The 24571-nt window shown below is 39.4% G+C and overlaps 1 protein-coding gene across 9 annotated transcripts in view; it reads left to right on the plus strand.

Moving 5' to 3' along the window:
- TNS3 (tensin 3) overlaps positions 1-24571 on the plus strand; it is a 262648-nt gene that overhangs the window by 110447 nt on the left and 127630 nt on the right. For 8 of the 9 annotated variants that reach the window (XM_054817660.1, XM_054817661.1, XM_054817662.1 and 5 more), the window contains 3 exons: positions 7150-7191; positions 18846-18898; positions 19723-19894. In XM_054817660.1, coding sequence (XP_054673635.1) covers positions 7150-7191; positions 18846-18898; positions 19723-19894 — 267 coding nt within the window. Of the gene's footprint in view, positions 1-7149; positions 7192-18845; positions 18899-19234; positions 19290-19722; positions 19895-24571 lie in introns of those variants that run through there. The other variant, XM_054817667.1, reaches the window with a different exon arrangement.

A 24571-nucleotide genomic window follows, 5' to 3' on the forward strand; every position in this document is an offset into this window, starting at 1 on the left:
ATTTTGCTAAGTCTAGGGTGGAAGTTTAATATCTTTGATAGAAACTGGGGAGGGGTGGCAGTGGTTCTGCTTTTTTTGTTTTGCTTAACTCTGTTTTCCTGAAGTACCCAGTCTCTTTTCTGCTCGTGAAGAGAAAAATCAAAGACTTTCACATTCAGGCCCCTCCTAACAAACCAAAAAACTTGATTTTGAACAGCGAGTCAGACTGTACTCTGGCCTGTCTCAAAAGAGGAGGCAAACAAAATAGAATTAATTGTAGGAGAAAAAGGAGTTTTTTTGTAGGTGGGTTTTTTTGGGTGTGTTTTTCATTTGCTTTTTTAAAGGAGTGGGAAAATACCTTGAAAAAATTGCTGAAGAAGCAAGTGGTGGAGTCACAAAGGCCTCATCCTAATTGTATATCTTTCTTTTACTTGAAATCTATGATAGTTAGCACATACCTTCACATATCCAACCTAGTGTCAGCATTTTCTCAAAAGAGACAAAAAGTGAATTTTAATGAAAATGTATTATGATACAAAGAAAAATAAAAATGAAACCCCAAGTATATATGATAAAAGAAAGGAAGAGAACAGAAAACTTTAAGAAGACTCAGTACTCTAACAGTGTTTGAAAGAAAATTAGTCCTTTTTAGCAAAAACCCCTCCCATTCTTTTTTTTTTCACGGTGCCTGGTGAATGCAATCCTTCCCGGATGCTTTGGCTGAGAAAGATCAGTAGATACAACAACATGTATTTTTATCTACTGCATTCATTTACTTTTTTAAATGCATCTTCCCAGGAAAAAAAAAAAAAAAGACGAGTGAGGCAGTCTGTTGTTCCCATGGAGCACAGTCCATCTGTTTTTAATGTGAGCCTGCAAGAGATTTTTTTGAGAAATCCGAGTGTCAGTTACTGTTTGTGCTGTTGGAAAGGCCTGAGCATGTAGATGAAGGATTGCATTCTCCAGTTTCATTTTAAGTGGGGCCTCAGTACTAGAAGATGTAAGATTGTTAACTGGGGTTAATCAGGAGTATGGTGACAGTGACTAAGCTGAATTAGGAACTGACATATGCAATGATTTCACTCTGCTAGCTCCAGTTTTGGTTTCTGGCTTAAATCAGTAAAAGCTTTGCTGGAAAATTGCATCAAGTGGGTTTGATTTGTAATAAATTTCTGTGACTTATGGCTAATTCATTTCTGGGTTTTCCTTTTTCTTCCTTGTTTCAAGCAATAGTGTGGAAATCTTATGGAAAACTAGGAAAATACCCATATTTGTTATTTACAGGGACTTTTTTCCCTATTTGCTACATCCAAACTTTAGCTCTCAGGACCTGAGAGATGCATACAAAGCAAGCATTATATGCACGGAGCAAGCGTGATTTGGTGGAGATAAAGGGCACACCAAGTCTAACAGACCTCCCCATTGCTATGATCTTTCCTGCCTCCTTTCCTAAGTTTCACCAGAGCAGTTCTGCCAGGAAGTGCTGCAGGCTGTGCTGCCTGTCTCGTGAACATCCCTGTGCATCATGGGAAGGGAAACGCAACAGGGCTGTTCTCTAGTTTGTTTGCAAAGGGTGAGAATATACAGTTGGAGGTTTATATTTGCCTGTTCAGGTCCTGCATCCAGAACCATAATGCCCATGTCTCAATGTGAAGAAATCTGTGGGCTTTGGAGAAACCTTTCTGGGGATGATGTTTCTTCACTTCTGGTTCATACAGCTTTCCTGAACTGATAAGGAAGCAAAGGTGCCTTGAAAAATTTTTTTTATTATTTTATTTTTAAAGCTAGCTCACTCTTGCTATTGAGGTTTGCTTTATTAAATTTTGAGCTGTGCTTTCTTCTTCCTTTACTTTTTTCCAGCTTCATCAACCAATAATATTTCCAGTTTTCTTGATTTCTCACTTTGTTAGTGCTACATGCCCCCAGTGCCATAGATAGCACAAGCATGGACTGATGAGACACCTTCTTGACAAAACCTGTGAACTGCTGCCTGAATTGAAACACTTGACATGATTATTTTTCAAACTTTTTTGGATTTCCGGATCGCCAGAAGGGGGTTGATGTCGACCTCTATATAATACATTTCTATAGGGTTTGTTTTTTTATTTTTATGTTCCAAGTGCTTACCAGAGTAAGGCCATGGACCCCACAGGTCTGCAGAGTAGAGATTTAAAAATGCTATTTTAAAGTGCAGTTAGTGCCTTGTTCATAAGTGTCTATGACTTAACCATAAAAGGGAACAGAGAATGAATGAATATGGACACCATACTTCCCCAAACCAATTAAATGTAGTGATGTGAATTGAGCTGTGCAATGTATACTAAATTCAAAAGCCAGTCATTATATTTGCCAGGAGGGAGAGCTCATGTTGTTTCTAGGAATATTAGAGAATTACAAGATTTAATAAAAGTTTAAATATGAAGTTTTGTTATATTGTACTATGTCCCTGATGCTCGTCCAAAATGAAATAACAATCAGGCTTTCTTTGAACAAAATCTGCAGAAATAGGGGATCAATGAGAAGGAAAGATTTGGTAGTTTCCAGAGCCAGGTTTGCCTGCTTGTTTGTTTATATTCTCCAAGTTGACTCCTAACCTTTCCATTGTGTGGTACTGTTGTGGCGCAGAGGTGTTTGCTTTTCAGAAATGTGATGCTATTTACTATAGCAGCTAAATCCAGCAGCCTGATCTTCTTGCAAGGTATACCATACTTCTTTCTGTCTTTCCAGCTGTCTTTTAGCTAAATGGAAATTACCCATGTTTCAGACTCCTCAGTATCATTAGTTTTCAGTTGGCATAGAAACTTTTCACATATGTTTGACTTCACTGTGCAAGTCCACTTGCTGTTTAGATTCTGCTTGACAGCTCACACTGGAAAAGGGAAATACACACTCCAGGGTAGGTTTTTTCTGCTTTTCCACATAATTTTCTATTCTTTGATAGGTTATCCCAGGAGTGACAGATCTTACGTCCCTTGCAACCATGCTTTTAGTTAGTCTTTGAAAATGCTTTCTTGACGTGGAATGTGTAAAAGGAAAGAACAGTACCAATCCCATCTTTATAAAGTGTATGTCAGCCAAACATTTTAAAAAAAAAAATAAATACTGTAGCACTAGATATTACAGTGTCGTGGAGGACTGCCACCTGACTTTCAAAAGGAAAAGACAAATCCTTTACCGTTAATTTAAAAATAATCTTTTCTTATAGTCAGTATTCATTATAGTAAGCACAGGTAGCCATGTGGACTCCCCTCTTCGGACAGCACTGGGAAGCAAATGTGATTCCTCAGGTTGAATTCTGATGTTTCATCTGACGTATAATGGTGGATCAAGTTTGCTCATTGCTTAACTAATCTTCAGTTCCTAGCATCCCATTCAATTTTAGTTCTCTGTCATTTCAGAAATCATGCTGGTTTCATTTGCTTTAAGTTAATGTTTTGCACATTGGGTCAAAAATTTAGTACTTGCATATAAGTAATAAAGTATGTGTGGCAGAAGTGTTATGTATGAACTTGCTTTTGATACTTCTCACTTAATGTCATTAAATGCTGGATTGAGAGAGGTCAAAGCTCAAGTCCGTTTCTTGGGGAAATATCACAGCACTACCTGGTAGATTTGGGGGAGGGAGGGAAGCCAGAGTTCATTGGGTTTTGGGTGTCTTTAAAGTGGAATCCAAATGAGAAGCTGTCAGGGCAAGATAGCCCTACTGATTAGCGAAACTTAACAAAAGAGAAGAAACTGTGTGTCTTGAATGAACAAAAGGGGTAGAGTATCTCCCGTGGCATTCATTTTAGGGCTGATGTATGTTCTTTGTTTGTGAATACTAGAAGGAATATAACCTTTTTTTTTTTTTTAAAAAAAGTAACTGTCATTTTATCTTTTGCTATAGTGACTTTATTTTTTCTTCAGAGAGGCTTTTTTAGGGAGCCGTTGGCAGGAATCTGATGATTTTCCTCTGTGATGGCAGGAGGGGGAAGTGGGACTTTTTTTTAAATTATTTTCCTCATTCCATAGCAAGGTGTTTTTTATTTCTAACCATGTGAATATAATTTCCTTTGAAATGGCTTTATGGGAGGGTGCGGACAAGAATGTTTTGCTGTGTTTGATATTCTTGAAATGCTATGATTAGTGAGGTGCACAATAATGCACGTTAGCTATAACATACTGTCATTATAGTGTTCAGTGTGTTATATTGGGTCAAAGTATAATGGCTGTACATGGGGCTAATGAGATCTGAGAGGCATCTAATCTCCAATTGTCTCTGATTTCTAGTTTTACGCTAGGAAAGTTGTTCTCTTAATATACATCACAGCTTCCCCATGGAGAATAGTAGCATTTCTCTTCCTTTTACAGATAATATTAAGAAAAACAACTCAAAAATGAGATGTGAGGAGATACTGTAACATGTTTTCCATGTGAGGTAACAGGTCTTTTGCCTATAGCCTACAGCCTACATCTTCCAGCTGGGAGAGAGGAGTGAGAGAGAACTTGGGAACTGGAAGCAGTGGGCATGAAGTGAATAGGACTGGTATCACTGTAAAAGCAGGGAAGGACGGAGGGGTGGACTTTCGCAGTTTTGTTAGGGAGTTTGTAAGATCAGTAAGTTTGGCTGTTCCTGTTAGAATTCTTTGATTTGCTTTACTTTTTTCACCTGGATGTCCCTGACTTATGTCAGCATGGCTTCTTTGCTGTCTCCTTTCCTTTTTCTCTTTTAGGACTTAAAGACAGGAAGATTTATAATTGGTACAGCTATGTCTTAGAGTGGTTACCCCATGCCAATGTAGAAAGTAATGATGAAGTTTTAAGGAGCTTTCACTAAAACCTTCAGAAATTTGAGATATAGCTCTTTGTGGTGGGTTGACCGTGGCTAGAGGCCAGATGCCCAACAAAGCCGCTCTACCACTGCCCCCCCCCCGCAATGGGACGGAAGAGAGAAAATATAATGAGAGGCTTGTGGGTCAAGATAAAGACAGGGAGAAATTGTTCACCAATTACTGTCACAGGCAAAACAGACTTGACTTGGGGAAAAAATAATCTAATTTATTACCAAGCAAATCAGAGTAGGATAATGAGAAATAAAACCAAATCTTAAAACACCTTCTCCTACCCCTCCCTTCTTCCCAGGCTCAACTTTACTCCCGAATTCTCTCCCTCCTCCTGGCCAACAGCGCAGGGGGACAGGGAATATGGGGGGTGTGGTCAGTTCATCACACTTTGTCTCTGCTGCTCCATCCTCCTCAGGGGGAAGACTTCTCACACTCTTCCCCTGCTCCAGTGTGGGGTCCCTCTCAAGGGAGATAGTCCTCCACCAACTTCTCCAATGTGAGTCCTTCCCATGGGCTGCAGTTCTTCATGAACTGCTCCAGGGTGAGTCTCTCCCACAGGATACAGACCTTCAGGAACAGACTGCTCCAGCATGGGTCCCCCACAAGGTCACAAGTCCTGCCAGCAAACCTACTCCAGCCTGGGCTCCTCTCTCCACGGGTCCACAGGTCCTGCCAGGAGCCTGCTCCAGTGTGGGCTTCCCATGGGGTCACAGCCTCCTTCAGGTGCCTCCACCTGCTCTGGCGTGGGGTCCTCCATGGACTGCAGGTGGAATCTCTACACCCCCTCATCCTCCCTCCCTGGGCTGCAGGGGGACAACCTGCCTCACCATGGTCTTCACCACGGGCTGCAGGGGAATCTCTGCTCCAGCACCTGAAGCACCTCCTCCCCCTCCTTCTGCACTGACCTTGGTGTCTCACATCTCACTCCTCTCTCTGGCTGCAAAAGCTGCTGCTAGGTTGGGGTTTTTTTCCTCTTCTTAAATTTGTTATCTCAGAGGCACTACCACTGTCACTGAAGGGCTTGGCCTTGGCCAGCAGTGAGTCCATCTTTGAGCCAGCTAGTATTAGCTCTGTCGTACCTAGGGGAAGCTTCTAGCAGCTTCTCACAGAAGCCACCCCTGTAGCCCCCCACTACCAAAACCTTGACATGTGGACCCAAAACACTCTCCCATCTTAATGTTGCTGATAGTCTTGGTTAAGATCTTTTAGCTTGGATATTAGAATATACTTTCAATGCCCCTCTTCATTTGTGTCCAATCAAAGACTTGAAGCTGGATCTTCTACATCTCAAATGGATGTACCACCGTAGGTAGCCACTGAAGAGTTTTATTTGTAATTTTAATCCTGGAGTTGATGAATAGGCAGCAGGAATAGCAGTATTTGGATTGGGGGCAACCATTTTAAAGCTGTGCAGGGAACGTATGGAAACTTGAGTGTACGTCCTTAGGTGGATCAGTTTTGAAAGAAAGGGATTAAACGCTGGACATCTGCTTACTCTGTGTGTGTGTATATGTGTGTGTGTATATACAAACACTTATATTTACCTCAGATGGTTTTTCCACTGCAACTTATTTCAGCAGTCTTCCCCTTCCCTCCCTCTGTAGTAAGGTGGAGAGAACTGTTGCTTCTAGCAGAGTGAGAGAATGTGAGGCATTTCAGTATTATAATTCCAGATTGTAAAATTCTTAATCTAGGATATCTTTTCTTGTGAAATGCCAAATCTTTACTTTCTTGAAGTCTTAAGCACACTTTTTGAGGGTATTTTTTACCCAGTTTTACCACTATACTTTCCCATTACATTACCTTGATTTCATGCTGATTGTAGTCATTAATAAAAAAAGCATGTAGTGATGGAAGGTTGTGCTTCTGGTGTTTTGTTAGATTTTCATAGTAATGGATTGGCTCATTTATTTTAAAAGGTTTATTTTAAACTTCCACAGATACAACTTAGCATATTTTAAAGCCTTGAACAGAGATTTTACACAGTGGTTAAAGACCCTGTTTTCATGAAAAAGCATAAAATGAGAGATTGGAAAAAAAATCTGAAGGGGAATAAATATGTGGTTTACAGCACACATTTCCATGTATATTGTAACTTGGAGTAAACACCCTCAGTAGCCAAGTGCAGGCTTACAAGACCTGAATGCGCAGGATGATAATATAAAATCAATTTATTTTCCATATTGGTTTGAAAGATAGTTTGGTTATAAATATTGTAGAACGTATGTATGCTTCTGAATGATTTATTTTATTTGTTGTGTGTATACATTAGGAGGGGATTTCTCAGAATATAGTTAAACTATCTGGAAAATTAAAGTCAATTTTGTTAACTTTTCTCCTTTTGCAGGCTAATAGCTCTGAGGCCATTAAAAATCATGTAACCAGAACTGTAAGTAATTCCATTTTATTTACTTACTTTTCCTTTACTTGGCCTGACTTATTTTCCTGTTTGTGGCTGCTTATTTTTATTACATTTTCACAAAGCATTCGTTGCTGGCCTTTTTCAAAGCATGTACTTTGGTTTCTATACTGTGAGCAATTAGCCTTTGATTAGGATAATTGGTGTTTTTTCCGCCCTTGAGTTTATCCAGGAACAATTAAATGAACTGTGTTCCTTATTTCTAAATCAAGCAAGGGAGAAGTAAAGAGAAATATTAAAATCTTCATAGACTGACTGTATTCTGAGGAGTTCAAAAATTCAAGAGACTTTTTTTTCAGCAGGAAGAATATTAGTTCTTTTATTGTGGTCAGTATGCTTTTATTTGTTCAAGTTACTGTGCCATGTTATTTACAAAACAAATTGAATGTCCCTTCCCAACCTCTGCTGTAGTAGTGTTGGTAAAAGTAGTATTAAATACATTTATTGAATTGCAATAGAACCCAGTCTTCTAAGTGATGCAGAAACTTCTGCAAATGGGAAGCATTGCAGATTTCAACACTGACAGCACTTACGAGTATACTTTTAGCACAATTTCTGTGAAATAAGTAAGACAAAGAAGAAAAGACTTTTTGAAGTCCTTTGGCATCTCTGATAAAAGGCAACTGCAAGTTTCTGTGATTTCTGAATAAACCTTGGAAGATGCCTGTAGTTAACTATCTGTTAGTAGGCAACTGCGATGCAGGAATTTGATTCACTGCTATAGAGATGAAATTAACATTTAAAAAGGGGCAGAAGGAAGGACTTGCAAGATGCATATGGTCTTCACTAATTCATTGTTCAAGAGCAGCTCTGTTGCAATAAATGAGCATCTGTTTCACAGTGTTAGTCTTGTTCACGTTGCATTTGTTTTGCAATGTCATCCGTGGTTCATTGCTGCAAGCTTCTACTGGTGCCACTCTGTGCAGGCTGTGAAGAGTTCTGATCCTTGACTACCCATACTGGCAGGTGTTGTGGTTTAACCTGGCTGGCAGCTAGAACAACCACACAGCTGTTTGCTCACTTTTGCTGCCCCCAGTGGGAGGGGGGTGGGGGGAAGGGGGGGAGGAAAAAAAAAGAAGGCAAAACTAGTGAGTTGAGATAAAGACAGTTTAATAGGACAGGAAAGGAAGATAATAATAGAATATACAAAACAAGTGATGAACAGCACAATTTCTCACTACCAAAAGCCAATGCTCAGCTAGTTCCTGAGCTGCCCCACCTCCTGGCCAACCCCCCAGTTATATATTGAGCATGATGTCATATGGTATGGAATATCCCTGTGGCCAGTTTGGGTCAGCTGTCCTGGCTGTGTGCTCTCCCAGCTTCTTGGGCACTTCCCACCTTCTCCTTGGCAGGCCCATATGGGAGGCTGAAAAGTCCTTGACTGCTTGGCAACAACTAAAATATTAGTGTGTTCTCAACATTATTGTCATCGTAAATCCAAAACACAGCACTATACCAGCTGCTAGGAAGGAAATTAACTCTATCCTTGCTGAAAACCACAACAGTATCCACCCCTTATTCTGTACCATCTATGTCACATCATGCCCAGGTGCCACGCTTTCCAATACCTTGAAATTAATCACCACCACTTTTCCTGTCTTTTGATATATACATACAGATATAATTCCCTTAGTCAATGGTCCACCCCTGTGAAATGTCTGTAAAATGTTCATCAATGTCCCTGACTTTGGGCTCTTTCTGTTTCTCAACTGAGAAGTTGAGAAGTCCTTGACTGCTTGGCAACAACTAAAATATTAGTGTGTTATCAACATTATTCTCATCCTAAATCCAAAACTATACCGCTATATACCTATGTCCAAAGCTATGCCTAGCACTATACCAGCCGCTAGGAAGAAAATTAGCTTTATCCCTGCTGAAAGCAGGACAGTATCCACCCCTTATTCTATACCATATATATCATGCCCAGGTGCCACACTTCCCAATACATTGTTACTAATCACCACCACTTTTCCTGTCTTTTGATATATATACACAAATATCATTCCCTTAGTCAATGGACAACCCCTGTGAAATGTCTGTAAAATGTTCATCAATGTCCATGAAATGTTCCATTGAGTTCTTTTAGTCCATGACTTTTAGGCTCTTTCTGTCATAACAGTCTCTCAGGGCAGGGGAGATGGTGTGTGTTGTTGGATTGTTGCATGCATACATAGGTGATGTATCTGGTGTGGTCCGTGCTCATGGTCTGCAGGTGGAAGATGTGAAAGTTGAGGAATTGGCTGGGCACTCATTGCTGAAGCCAGTTCTGGTTTCATCACCTCTGCACCTTGCTCAGTTTCATCAAAGTTCATTCTTCATTAATCTGAATAGTTCTTACTGTAATACCATTGTTATGGCATATAGCAGTCATCATAGTGAAGACATGCATTATTATGTAGCAATTAACATCATACAATTTAAATCATTGGCTATTCTCACCCAAAATCAAATCCCCTTGAGGTACACATTGGACTGTCCCATCCTTCTGCATTATCCACCAAGTGCACCCAGGTCCTTGAGCAAAAGCAATCCCGCTGGTGGGTTTGTCTTTGCCTGAAGCAGGAGTAACCCAGACTGTCTTCCCCAACATATTCTTCGTGAGCATTATGGGGACTTTATCCCCTTCTACAGTACATAGAAGTTTTGAATGGGCAGGGCCAGCTCGATTGGCAGACCCCCATTGGTTAGTGTTAACTAACCAGGTGGCCTTTGCTAAATGCGTATCCCAATGTTTGAGGGTCCCACCACCTATTGCTCTCAGTGTAGTCTTTAACAGTCCATTGTATCTTTCAGTTTTCCCAGAGGCTGGTGCATGGTAGGGGATGTGATACACCCATTCAATGCCATGCTCTTTGGCCCAGGTGTCTATGAGGTTGTTCCAAAAATGAGTCCCCTTGTTTGACTCAATTCTTTCTGGGGTGCTGTGTCGCCACAGGACTTGCTTTTCAAGACCCAGGATAGTGTTCCAGGCAGTGGCACAGGACACAGGATGTGTTTCCAGCCATCCGATGGTTACTTCCACCATTGTAAGCACATGGTACTTGCCTTGGTGGGTTTGTGGGAGTGTGGTGTAGTCAATCTGCCAGGCCTCCCCATATTTTTATTTTAGCCAACGTCCTCCATACCACAGAGGCTTTAACAGCTTGGCTTGCTTGATCATAGCACATATTTCACATTCATGGATGACCTGTGTGATCGTGTCCACGGTCAAGTCCACCCCTTGGACACGAGCCCATCTATATGTTGCGTCTCTTCCTTGATGGTCTGAGGTGTCAGGGACCCATTGAGCTATAAATAATTCACCCTTATCTTGCCAGTCCAGATCTACCTGAGCCACTTCAGTTTTAGCAGCCTGATCCACCTGCTGGTTGTTCTGATGTTCTTTAGAAGCCCAGCTCTTGAGTACGCGGGCATCTATGTGACGTACTTTTACAACCAGGTTCTCTAGTTGGGCAGCAATATTTTGCCACAATGGGGCAGCCCAGATGGGTTTGCCTCTGTGCTGCCAGTTGCTCTGCTTCCATTGCTGTAACCACCCCTGCAGGGCATTTGTCACTATCCATGAGTCAGTATAGAGGAAGAGCATCGGGCGCTTTTCTCATTCAGCAATGTCCGAAGCCAGCTGGATGGCTTTCACCTCTGCAGACTGGCTCAATTCACCCTGTCCTTCGGCAGCTTCTTCGACTCGTCGTGTAGGACTCCATAGAGCAGCCTTCTACCTCTGATGCTTTCCCGCAGTGTGACAGGACCCATCAGTGAACAGGGCATATTGCTTCTCACATTCCGGTAGTTTATTATACAGTGAGGCCTCTTCAGTATGCATCACCTCCTCCTCTGGTGACATTCCAAAATCTTTGCCTTCTGACCAGTCCATGATCACTTCCAGAATTCCTGGGCGACAGGGATTTCATATTCGAGCCCACTGTGTGATCAGTGTGACCCACTTACTCCACATAGCATCAGTTGCATGATGTGTAGAGGGGGCCCTCTCTTTGAACATCCAGCCCAGCACCGGCAGTCGGGGTGCAAGGAAGAGCTGTGCTTCAGTGCCAATCACTTCTGAAGCAGCTCGAACCCCTTCATAGGCTGCCAATATCTCTTTTTTTTCAGCAAGTTGGAGTGTAGCAGGCCTCAGATCCTTGGTATCCCTGACTCCAAAACCCCAGGGACTGGCCTTGAGTTCCCCCTGGTGCTTTCTGTCAGAGACTCCGGGTAGGGCTATTCTCATGGCCAATAATGTTGTTTTCTCATAAGTGAGTAGTACACAGTGCAACAAAAGGAAAAACATCATCCAGCTCCCAGAGACAATAAAGAGCACTCAGGGAATACATGGATGAGTTGCAGGGGGTCATTGGAAAATAGAAGAAAGTTCCCAATTGAAACACAGTGATAGGAACACGTATTACTGTTTCGAAAAGAGAGGAGATGTAAAGCTGCAAGGCTGGGGGATTCATAAAAAAGTGCTGTCTTCAGACAGTGGGGCTAGATGCAGCCATTGCCTGGATGAGGCCTTTGCAGCTCTCATTCTGTGACCCCTGACTGCAGCACACATCCCGTCCGTGTAGTGGTAATGGGAGGTGCATTCCTTGTCTTCCTGCCTTCTCTTCTAAATTTGTGCCACGCTTGTTCTCCTTTTGGTTTACTGACTAAATTGGAAGAGACAGCTTTAACCTGCCTGACCCTTTTCTTGGCTCTGGGATTTCTTCTCCCTTCCTCTCTCTCCTTTGCATCTTGTTCCACGGTGTCTGGTCCAGGAAAGAAAAGCTCTCTTGCTTTTTCCTACCAATGTGACTGCTAACAGAGTATTTCTAGAGTTAGCCATTAATGCCTTATAGGAAAGCTGTGTAAATGTTAACAAAGAGAGTTTGGCTTTAGAATTCTAGGTAGTATGATAACCAAAATTTTGTTAGCTTAATTCTAATGTTTGGGATAGCTCTGAGGCATGGATAACACTTTCTTACTTGGGAAGTCAGAAGTGCATTTTCTTACATTTAGAAGGCTTCCTCATGCCCCTGGTGGCTGGAATCTTATTTTATTCTTAATATTAACATATTAAAAACAAATAAATGAGGTTTCTTGTTTCAACTAAAGGTTGGCAGAAGTGGTTCTGTCACTTTTTATCCAAGAATTGTGTGCACGTAATTTTCTGTTGGTTAATAGGGTCCTAAATTAGTGATGAAAGTTTGCTTAAGTTTTGATCTCTTGCATCATAACTAGGTCAGAGAGAAACTCGACAGATCTACTTCTGAAGTCTTTCCGTCTGCCACCGCATTCTTTTTTTTCCACTGTGAACATCACTGTACCTTTTTACAGAGTTAAGAAGTAGAGCCACATACATACAGGAAATTTGCATTAGGTGCTACTGAGTCATGCTGTACAGGACTTCTATGGACCCTCATAATGTGGCAGGTGTGAATTAATGCAGAAACCTTTACACTCTGCTGTGTCTGTTGTGCTTAGTTACATTGCCTGTGGATAGCGTTCGTTCAGGAAGCTGTTTCAAAGCTTCGGAGTAATTATGAAACTGCTACAACCAGAGCTGGAACACATGTATTATTTTAGTCAGTTAAGGTTTTCTGAATCTAAGGGAGTTGGAAGATGATCTTCCTGCCCCAGTTAGTTTCTTGATGCCCTGGCGGATTGGTAGATGGAACTCTGTATCCAAGTGCCCCACAAACCTGATAAAAATGAGCCGTATAAAGCCCTACAGTCAACTTGTTTAGAGGAGCCTGGCCTGTCTTGGCTGAAGTGCAACAGGGAAGAATTGTGGGAGCAGCTTTGCCAGCAGCTAAGAGTCAGGGTAGTTTTTGGCAGGGAGACAGCAAGCTGGGATTTATAATTTCTGCAGATGCTGCTACTTGCAAGGGGCATATCTGTCTACACAGGGAACAGATCATTATTTTTATGGAATGCGGTATACAGAGCAAAACTAAAATGTACAGCCAAATAGCTGCTTGCAGAAGAAATAATGATAAATGTCTTCTGCAGAGAGTCAGCTCCAAAAAAGATTTTTTTTTTATTATTTAATACAGGCAAAGATATACAGTAATATAGACACATTTGTATTCACAAGGCATGAATCTTTGTTTTCCACATTAGGAAACATTCTGAAGCCAGAGGCCAAAAGAGTATGCAAATTTTGGTTCTTATCCAAGGCATCCAAACAGGTGTTACACTGTAGCTTCTAAAAGCAACTACTGTGTCAGTAGGAGTTATCATGGTGGCACAGTCCAACAATTAGTGTAGTTCATTGTCCTCTTTTCTGCAGTACCCTGGAGTGTATAGAATTCTTACACTATGCCTTAGAATAGGTTAGATAATGTCTTCTGACTCCTCTCCGTGGTTTGGGGAATAAAAACATCATCACAAATTTGGTTGAAAGGCATTCAGGTCTCCTGCTGATCAGTCTCACTATTTATATTATTTGTGGCTATTTTGAATGGTGAACAATTGTGTGGGGAAGAAAGTTTCATAAGTTAATTAAAAGCTGTGTAAAATGCATGTAATTTTATGATGGATTAGCTAATCAATTTTTCTGATGCTTATATCAACATTAAAAATAGGCACAAATAAAATATATCCCAAATAGATCCATGTTATTCTTTTAAAATATGTCCTCATACCTTTAAGTCACAGATTACTCATTGATTTACATTTCAGATAGTCGTAGTTTCTACTCATTAATCCTTACACTTGTTAATGCTCCCATTCAAGAAAGAGCCCAGGAGAGAAATAGATGAGCTGCATGAATGCATGCAGCTGGATGGATGGAGCCATGGATCCTAGAGCCATGAGTTTTCGGTAGTGCTGTTTCTCAGAGGAACATATAGTTGATGTACAGCTGTCTCAGCTGTTTAAAACAACCTGATCCTTGAAACCAGTAATTCTTATATTCTGCTGAGATCGCTTGTAAGCAGATATTGTATTATTATATTATAGTTCACTGTCAAGAACTGTGAATTCAGGCCCTTAGGAAAGGCTACTGAATGATTTTTTCATTTGACATCCTTAGCCTGCTTTTGATTCTAGTGTCAAATGGGATAAGTTGTTATCCCACCTGGTATTTCTAAGCCCATGTGTGGCCCACATGTCTAGTTTTACTTTGGTGTTGGAAGCTAGCAGCTTACGTACTAGGGTTTTGATTTTTTTTTTCTAGAGCTGTCTCATAAAAGATAGTAAATCAACGTACTGACAAAATGCAAATGAGTTTATCTGATGCAAACCTGATCTCCCTTCACCCTTTGTCCTTTCTGTGATCTTTCTGGTCTCTGAAGCTCTATTACAAAGGACTTTAGCCTGTGAAGTGTATAAGCCTGCTAGCTGGAACCCAAATTCCCTTATTTGGTTCTTGGAAAGGTTGAGGATGATCATCTTGCTGAGACACATGATTTTTTTAACAGATGTGATTTTTAAATTTTTTTTTTTTTTACTTGATATTCCCTGTTTCTTTCCTTGTGAGGCAGCCTGTTGTCATAGGCGAGGGGATGCAGGCTTAGCAGAGAGGTTATTTCTTATTCCTTCTGTTTCTGGACTAGAGCAATAGGTGTCTCAGTGCCACACTGTTGTGAGGTGGCCTGTACTATACCTGTGTCATGTTTTTGCTCTGAAGCTGTGGAGAGACTGGAAGAGAGATTGTAAAGGTATGAGATGCAGCCTGCTGCCAAGAACAGCGCAAGCTTGCTCTTTGAGGCAGACCAGGTAATCCATAAGCAGGTTCACCCTCTTTGGTGTCGGAGGAAGGTGAATAAATAGGACTGATCCCAAAAGCCTGTTTTGTCTAAGCTGTGCTTTAATTGCTGTCTTGCCCACTTCCTACGCTTCCATTGACAGCAGGCTGTGCTGGGAAGCTTACCTTCTAGTGACTGCTGTGGTCTGGTGAAAATGATACAGAATTAAATATGGGCTTGTTTCTTAGCCTAGGCTATACTGGACTCTGGGATAATCTCATCTGAGGACTGCCTTTTTGAGAAAGTTGGGATAGCAAGCTCTGCAATGTGCCTAGGACTAGATGCAGGAGCCAAAGGTGGTAAAAGAAGTGGTAAGGAGGATGTCAAAGGAAAGAGGTGCATGGATTGAGTTTTCACTGGAAAAGGGCAATGATACAGTACCTTGGATTCAATGAATTTACTTGTTAATGTCATTCTGTGACTGGAGAGAACACAGTTGTCTTTTGAGAAGCAGTTGCTTCCCCCTGCTGGCTTTTGTACAACAACTGCTGCTGAATTTGTCTGACAAAAAGGCTCTTTACACTTATTTACATAGGGATAACTTTTATGTGTTATTGTTTGGGAGTAATCTGTTTGTTTGGGACATAAAAATTCCTTAAAACTGAACGAATAGGTAAATGGGAGATGGTTTGGTTTTGTCACGGTTTTTTGTGTTGGGTTTTTTTTTTTTTTCTCAAAAGTCTGCTTCTCAGTTGACTGGTTATACTGTCTGCATTGCCAGGCAGGCCCAGGGAAGCAGGGGAACAAGAATCATGGGGAGAAGCTCAAGGAAGAATAATCTCAGGGTGGTCTGTCCTACTGGCAACAAACCAAGTGCTAGTTCCAGTCCATCTATCCTACTTACAATTCTAAATTTTTAGCCAGGTGTGGTTCAACAACCTATTTTGAGCTATTATTTTTCATTCCCCTTCATCTTCTCTACTGCTTTTGGACAGGAAATGAAAATTGTATCTAGTTTTGCAAGATTTTCTGTGTAATTGTTCATCCTGGGAGATGCTAGATGGCATTTGCTGTCTTGGAAGATTAGCTAAATGTTTTGCCGTTACCCCTCCAGTGTGCAGCAAGGCAGAAAATAGTAGGGTTATTTTACTTGGATAGAGATGATTTCCTTTTATGGATAGCCTGCCCTGTGACATTGAATCTTGTGCTTGGTGAAACATATTCTGCTGATAGGTGCATATGACTTGGTCCAGAATTAAGAGGAATCCCTTCTTATCAGTGAAATGACCCTGAAACCACACAGAAATGTTGGGGGCGGAAGGGGGGGGGAAGAGAGGCAGTTAGAGAAGTTCAAGACAGGTTTTAATAGTCAGTTAAAACCAGAATTCAGTCAGGAGCATGGTAAGATATGGGTCATGTTTATAGATTGCCTGTTGCGAAAAATGCTGTAACAGCTTCTTCACGTGTTTGAGAACATGTTGTGGGTGTATGTGCATATACGTATGTGTTTCATCAAACCTTTAAAAAGCTTTTTTCAGTAACCATTTTGCCTCTAGTAAATCATGTATTATATCTTTGTTGGATTTTGCTGAATATTTTAGCTGCGACGGGTAAAGTTAGTGGTGTAGTCATTGATAATTAGTAAACAAAACAAATAGTAAAAAGAAAAACTGAAGAAAAAAGAGTGCATCGCTAGCTACAAGATAACTAAGCCATGCAAGAGAGGAGGAAGTGGCTATAATCTAGAGGACATGCAGAAAAACAGAGCTGTGTCCTTGACTGTTCGTTTGCCAACAAGTCATTGACTGTAGTCAACATATAATGTACAAGGTGATCTTGACCTTATGAAGGGTTAAGTAATATTTAGTAATTTGGTGCACCATAGATAGGCAATGGGAAGTTTCATGGTCTGAATCAAAGTATCTTTCAAAAATGGTAGGGTTCTGTTGATTTTGTGAGTTGTTCAGAATTTGTACAAAAGCTTACCCATAATGACAGACTGAAGAGTATTGCGGCTATTCGACACTATGTGATGAAACACGATACCCAGATGAGATTTCAGAAGAGGAGTCTTTTTAAACTGATATATTTTTATTTTTATATGTGCAACCACTTAGCTAGAGCTTTAAACTGTGTTATAGGTACTTGAAGAAAAATTCTTTTCGAACAGCGCTGGTAATTTAAGTTGTACCAGCTGTTGAATTATGGAAGTTGTCAGGATTGTCCACTTTTGCACACAGAGCAGGAAAGGGTATATAGTACTGTGCATTTCTGTAGATGACCCAGCATGCATACAGTAAATATATATCTCACTAACAGAGTTTTTGTCTGCTAGTGATTTGCATTATGTTATTATTCATATGCTTATACACTGCATGCTACTAAGTTATATGCTAGTTTATATGCTATGACAGTGTGCAATAGAGAATGATTTTATCACTTAGCAGCTTCCTCTGGTGAGAAAATAAGTGACCTGATATTCAGGTTACATAGAGGTTTAGTCATAAAATTTATGAAAAAATGGTGGAAGTATTCCTTAAGCAATGGATGCCTCTGTGTGACCAACAGAGACCAAGGAAGTGGAGGAAGAGGCATGTTGTGCTAGTTGCTTTCTAGTTTATAACAACAAAACAAAACATGTTAAAAGCTTTGTCTTTAATTTCAGTTATTAGTTATTTACTTGTTTTGGCACATACAACCTTTAAAACCCTAAGAAAGGACTGAGTAAAAAAAAGCTGAAAATGCCATGAAATTTCCTCATTTTCTGTTGTCTAAGTAAGGACAGCAACTAGTGGAATTGGAACCAAGCACTTAAGTGAGGTGCACTTTATGCTATCAGATGTGCTTTTAAAATTTGCCAGCACAGCTTATTTCCAGAAATTTTGGAAGGAAATGTGCCACTTGTATGTGTCCTAGCTGTTTTCAGATTTTAATATACAGTGTCACTGTATGGAAAGTTCTGAGGCCTCTTCTGTTTGAACACAATTTATTTGGCTTGGGAATATTTGCCATGTGTGTAGCCAAAATAGACAGGATTTATCAGCTTTCCAGCTCTTACCCTTCATCTAGATAAGCTTTTCTGTGCATTTATCTGTATAGTAAATATAAATTCAGGGCTGGAAGAGTGAATCCTCTTATGGAGTTAACTGATGCATGATAGTAAATTTCAGTTCTGATTTTATGGATAAAAAGATACATCTAAATGTAAAGTAAATATTTTTATTTAATGTTCATATAGTAATAGCTGTCTTTTTCTAAATACTTATCCTGGAAGGAAGGGATACTGCCCCCTCTAGAAGTCTCTGTTTCTCTCCACTACGTACAAAATGCTGACTGTCACACTGGAGCTTATTTCTGAGACAGCTAAAATTAAGTGAGAAAAATTCTATTACTAAGGTTCACAAGGGAGAACATTTTGATGCTTTTTAATGCATAGTTACTATTACTGAACAAATAGAACTACAAAAGTCACATGCTAAATTCTCATAAAGAAAACCCATTGCAGCTCAGTCTTCTATTCAAACTCCCAGGACTCTGATAGTGGAATAAATTGAGTATGTTTTTCAATATTGTCATAAAAGAATCACTTGAGAGGAACTTAATTTTGCAGGTTTATACAGAAATGCAAGCTTCATCTTCTCAGAAGTCCATTTAATGTTTTCTCTAACCTTAATGCAGTTACCAAGAAGAGCACAAAAGACAACCAGTCCTTCTCTGGCAGTAGTGAGTTGGAAGAGGTAGTAGTGAGTCTATATGAAGAGTTAGACATAACCTGGCCATAACCACAGTGTTTGCAGTCAAAACATAAGGCAATGATACTCTCTTATCCTGGTTTTGATATGTTTTCCACAGTATGGACTGTGGAAATAATAAATGAGGAAAAAAGGCAGGAACATTGACATCAGTGGCAGCAAGGAAGGTACCGAATTGACTGCTCTCTTTTCTTTGTTCCAGAATTCCACCAGCGCTTCAAAGAACTCCTCTCTCAGTTGTGACAAAGGATCACGGCAAGTATTTTGTGGTTTGTATAACAGTATCACATAAAGTTGTGGTGGGCTTAGGTTTTATTATTTGTGGTTGTGATTTCTGAGAGTTCAGTCTTCTGCAAAACATGTCCTGCTATGCAAGGACCATTTTTACAATCCCTGTCTGAGAGAAAACAACTGGTATTATTTGCTGAGCTTGCTTTTAACTTAATGACTGTAATCTTCTGATTATTCTATTAAGAAGGACAAGGTAAGGTATCTAGTTGTGCCCTCAATGTGGAAAAGAAGAAGTTAGAGTAAGCAGTATCTGTAGACTAACCTGTGAGATTAATTGCATTACATTGGTGTCTATTGCAGTTTGGGGACTGATTTTGAATGCACTTCAGTGTTACTCAGAGCAGATTTCAAGATGGTATGTATCTGCAATGTTGTACAGATCACTGGTGAATCTACCAATTTGTAAAGCATTTGTAGAATTCTACAGAAAGAGAGATTTGTGCATACATAAGTACCTATATGTTTTCTATTTAAGTCCCAAATTTATTGTACTAGTGTTTCTCAAAATTGCTTGTATTCATTTTACTGCTTTTCTACGTTATTAGTTGCAGAGATTTTTTTCACTATAGTTTTGATGTGAAGAACTCTGAAGTTTGGCTAACTCCATTTGTGTAATGAACGGAATAAGTTGAGCTCTGTAGGCATTTAATAAGTTGTAATTGTAATGAGATTATTGGAAATACCAGATGCTTGACTGTATGAGTCCAACTTGCAGTTTCTCCTCATTAATATGCTATGTTTGTTCTTGGCTACTTTGCTCTGAACTGCCACATCTAATTTCTTCACAGAAGCGCAGACTTTGATCACATTATGGAGGAAGGCTATGAACTTGACCTCACTTATATCACAGAGCGGATCATCGCTGTATCCTTCCCTGCTAGCTGTTCTGAGGAAACTTACCTCCACAATCTACAAGATGTAACCCGAATGCTCAGATCCAAACATGGGGATAATTACTTGGTATGTGTACGATCAGTCTTTTGTGATACATCATCTTCTGCAGGAAGACCATGTATAGGTCCATGTATACGATTTTAAACTGAAAGTTGCTCATCTAAAGCTTCTCTTTGGTCCACCTTTACAGCTTTGCAAGCAAGAGCAAGATTTTCAGTAGTGTTTTAAGCTGTTAGGCAAGGACAGATATGAAAAGCACTTTTCTGCTGGTGGTACTGCAGTCTGTGTTGTGATAGACAGTAGTCAAATGCTGTAGAATAATTGCACTGACCATTTTCATTGTTCAAAGCATACTTTTAAAAGATAAACACCCTGCAATGTGAAGTGCATTCTTTTTTTCCAGCAGCCAGCTAAATCTGGGTCCTCAGCTGGGTATCTGATCATGATCATGTCTTGGCTGTCTCTACTATATATTGTGAAACAACATATGAAAGTAAGGTTCCTGTTTGTGTGTTCTGTCCAGCTTTTTTTCATTAACTTGATTTAGATGCATTTTTTCCCCTCCTGTTTAGTTTTCTGTAGGAAATTAAATTGTAAACAAATCTCTAATGAGCTCCATGTGCAGAATTTGGTTTTTTAAATGATGACCCAAACTGTTAATCCCCTGTGCTCTTCTCTGGCTAGTGCATCTAAACCCTATGGCTTGTATTGTCTCAGCTTGTCCTGTGAAGGTGAATTTAAAACAGGGCCAATATTTTATTTCCTTTTTTCTTCTACTGTCTATTTAGTTACCGTATATAAACTATTTAGAATCAAATCCACGACTTCAGGAACATGAACTTGACTCATGGTGGAAATTAGTTTCTGGAGAGATTACACCCAACAATTTAAATACATTATCTTTTGCTCACAAATTGAGGTGTCATAGATACGTTATGAACCAGCCATTGTCCTCAAGATGCACTTTTAATACTTGTAATGTGGTCTGATGACCTCAGCATGCTATCTTCTTGCTCTTGGCTTCCCTTTCATCAGGTGCTGGTAGCTTGTAAGGCACAAGATAGTAATTGTTTGAAGGTGACCTGTATGTAAAGCTTTACTGCTTCAAATTTACCTGTTCTTGGTGGCCTTGCCCATGTGATGACAGTGTTTTGGTATTTGTGAAATAAGCTTGTAGTCTCACTAAATACCTGTTTGTATTATAAAAATCTGATATATGGCAAGTCTGATTTAGGATACCCTCTCTGTAAGCGTGATTGCAGTCAGTTTCTCTTGCAAGGTTTGGATTTGTGGGGTTTTTTGGTTTTGCTTTAGTTTTGTTCTATTTATTTATTTATATTCTAATGAGTACTTTGGAAATTGGCTGGCTTGGTCAAAAGACAAATTGATGCCATCCGCACCAAATACATTTCTGCAGATTTGCAAGACAACCTGGTAAACCACAGCCAGGTTGTAGATCCAGAAAGCTAATTTTTAAACTATCTTTCATTTCTCGTGTTTCAAAGACACCTTCAGTTGCTCAAGAGGCATGTGTGTAGCAGCAAAAAAAAACCCTAAAAAAACCAAAACCCCCCAAAAAAGATATGCAAGTGAGCAGTTTACTGAAGTTGATGAGAACAGTTTTACTCTTTCATTGGGTCGGGGTCTCAGCTAGCAGAGTATATACTACAAATCAGCATTTGTCATTTCTTACCTAGCTGTTCTCCCTCCGTATTTTTATGTATGTTAAACTGTTGCAACTACAGTTGATAGTGAGGACAGAGAAGAGGAATGATATACTCAAAGAATTGGGTGAGTGCATTATTGCCTGTTTGAGTCTGTTTGTTACGAAGAGTATGAACAAAAAGTATTTAATTTCCTCTAGCAGTAGAGGATTATACTTTGATGGTCTAAGACCAGACTCCTTTATGGGGAATGGAAGCCTGTCCATAGCTTACAGTAAATTTTTCTCTGCTTTGTTGTCCTAAAAAAAAAAAAAGCTTCCCAGAAGACTTTGGTTCCTAGAAGAAACATGACTTTTCTCTAGCAGAGAAAAACTTCAAAATTGAATTTTTGTAGTATCTGTGTAGTACTTTCATCAATTTTTTTCCGTTTATATGTGCGTGGCCTTGGTCAGCAAGAGGGAAGTCACATTAGGTTGAAAAATTCAAGATGATGTTACTCCAAAATAATCCAGTGATGTGTCAAAATTCATGTAGAGTTGGAAAAGCCTGATTTTTAAATGCTGGTAGCCTTTAGAAATTGGCTGTTATATCAACGAAGCTTTTATGTCAAAAATAGCAAAAGACTTTTTCAATCCTAGAATAGAATAGAATCATTTAGGGTGGAAAAGACTGTTAAGATTATCGAGTCCAACCCTTAACCTAACACTGCCAAGTCCACCACTAAACCGTGTCCCTAAGCACCACATCTACACGTCTTAAGTACCTCTAGGGATGGTGACTCACCACTTATTTGGGCAGCCTGTTCCAATGCTTGACAACAAAATTTTTCCTAATATCCAATCTAAACCTTCCCTGGTGCAACTTGAGGCTGTTCCCTTTCGTCCTTAAGTTAGTACTCTTTTACATTAATCATGAGTTAACAATCTCTGGATTAGACAGAGAAAAGAAAGAAAAGAGAGATTAAAATATTCCATAATACAGTTGTTAAAAATAGTTTTTAAAGTGGTCAAGAAACAGTAGTGCATTGGTATGTTTGCTTTCATGCAGCATATTTTCATTGACAGATACTTTCTGCAACAAATGTTTATTTGAAAACCCAAACCTTTCATAGTAAGGAGATTTAAAGGATCGAATGAAGCATCCTTTTATTTCCTAATACAGTTGTCTCTTGGTTACAAAGGAATGTATATGCTATTGCAAGATTCAAAGGCTTGATTCCAAGTGAATGCAGTTTTAGACCGGTACTTTCAAAATACACGCGGTGCAAACATCTGTGAGAAAGCAAAAAACAGTTTAAATGACACCATTGCTGTGTCATCTGAAGAACTCTGAAGAAAAAAAAAAATTCGTTATCATTTTGATCAATTTCATTAGTAATGTATTTGTTGTGCTATTTTGACTAAAATGATTGCATGCATTGCACTTGTAGGAGAGGAGTAATGCTCGATTGTTCAGATATTTTGAGCTTTTAACAAAAAAAAAAAAAATCTATTATATCTTCTCTGTGGACTTGTCTGATTTTATGCATGTTTCCTAAAACCGAATCTTTTGGTGTTTAAATAGATAAATATGTATGGTTTTTTTCAGTCTCTCTAACAGGTTTTATTGTAGTGTTTATTACTTCCAGTTGTCAAAACAATTCTCTTGATGTTAATTTAGAGCAGTGATAAATGAGTAAGTTACCTTCTCTCTGCTGCTGTATTAGTGTGCTCCAGTTACATTTTTCTCACTGAAAGGTAATCAAGTTTTTTGAGGAATAAACTATTCTAAATTAGCTCACTAGTTAGAGAGGTATCTATATAGGGGCATATAGAGCAGCTGATGAACAGTAATTAATTTATGTCAAAGGCATTAGGAATCTGACAGTAAATACTGTTTTCTAAATTAATGATTTCATGGTCAATTTTTTTTTTTTAAAAGTGAAACCCAAACCCCACTGCTACAATTTATAAAAAGATTTCAGTGATTACACTACGGTCTTAGCATATATATATTTGTTAGTAGGTTAGACTAATATAATTATTGCATTTTCTTAGTCTTGCATATGTAAATGATATGGTAATGCTTGTGTTTTGCTGTTGCTTTACTAGTTGGAACTATTTATTAATTTAGCTTATGTCATGTTTTGGCCACTTTCCTCTTTGCCCTACTCTTTACTTAACACAAGGCTACCACTGTTTTCAACAAGCAAGTTTAGTCCCACCTGGTAGAACAGTTTTGCCTGCCTGCTCTTCCAGTCTCTTCTTGGAATGAGCTGTAGGCTGATGAATTGTTCCCCAGTCAGTACTTTGTGTTGTATGACCACAGTACATTTTTTGCTTTCCAGAATTGCCAGCTAAATGCTAGTTGTTTCTGTTCTTTGGCATGAGATTTTTGTATTTCTGATCATCTCATTAAGGAGCAGACCAAATCTAAGACCCTTTTAGTACCGTCATAAAATTCTCTTCTCCAGCTAAAAGGTCTCCTTATTTTTGTTCTATGGTGTTGCTGAGCATTCAGCAGAGTAAGAGAATTAATACTATCTTAATAGTACAAGTTACTTCCCAGTTCAGGATTAAATCATATGTGAAGTGGGAAGGGGATGTTTCCTCTCTGCTGCGTATAGTTTCTTTTTCCCCACTTGTTTTATCTTACTTCATTCTTACTGTTTAGATGAGGTCCTAAAATTTAGGGCCAAATCATTTTAAGTTTCATAGAACTAAAGGCTAATGCTCCTCTTTCTTGTATACCAAAAGTTGTAAGTCTTGTTATACCAAAATATAAGTAAGTAGACCTAGGATATGCCAAAAAGGGGCTAAAAACTATGCAGTTAATCTTGCACTGACATCTATTATTAGCATACAGTTCTCTTCAAAGACTTCTGTGACCTCTTGTTTTGTTGTTGTATGTGAAATATTGGTTCCTGTACCTTCTCGTCTCTATTTTGTGCTGATAGAACTCCTGGAGTATCTCAGTTTGATCTCTGCTCTATAGCTTGACAGGGATTGGGTACAACAGCATCTTTGAGTTTGGCATCTGATCCAGCAGTGACAAATACCATTACGAACAGGGCCATGTCCTCACACAGGAATTTTAAACT

The sequence above is a fragment of the Grus americana genome, chromosome 2, assembly GCF_028858705.1.
Source record: "Grus americana isolate bGruAme1 chromosome 2, bGruAme1.mat, whole genome shotgun sequence".
Taxonomy (NCBI): Eukaryota; Metazoa; Chordata; class Aves; order Gruiformes; family Gruidae; genus Grus; species Grus americana.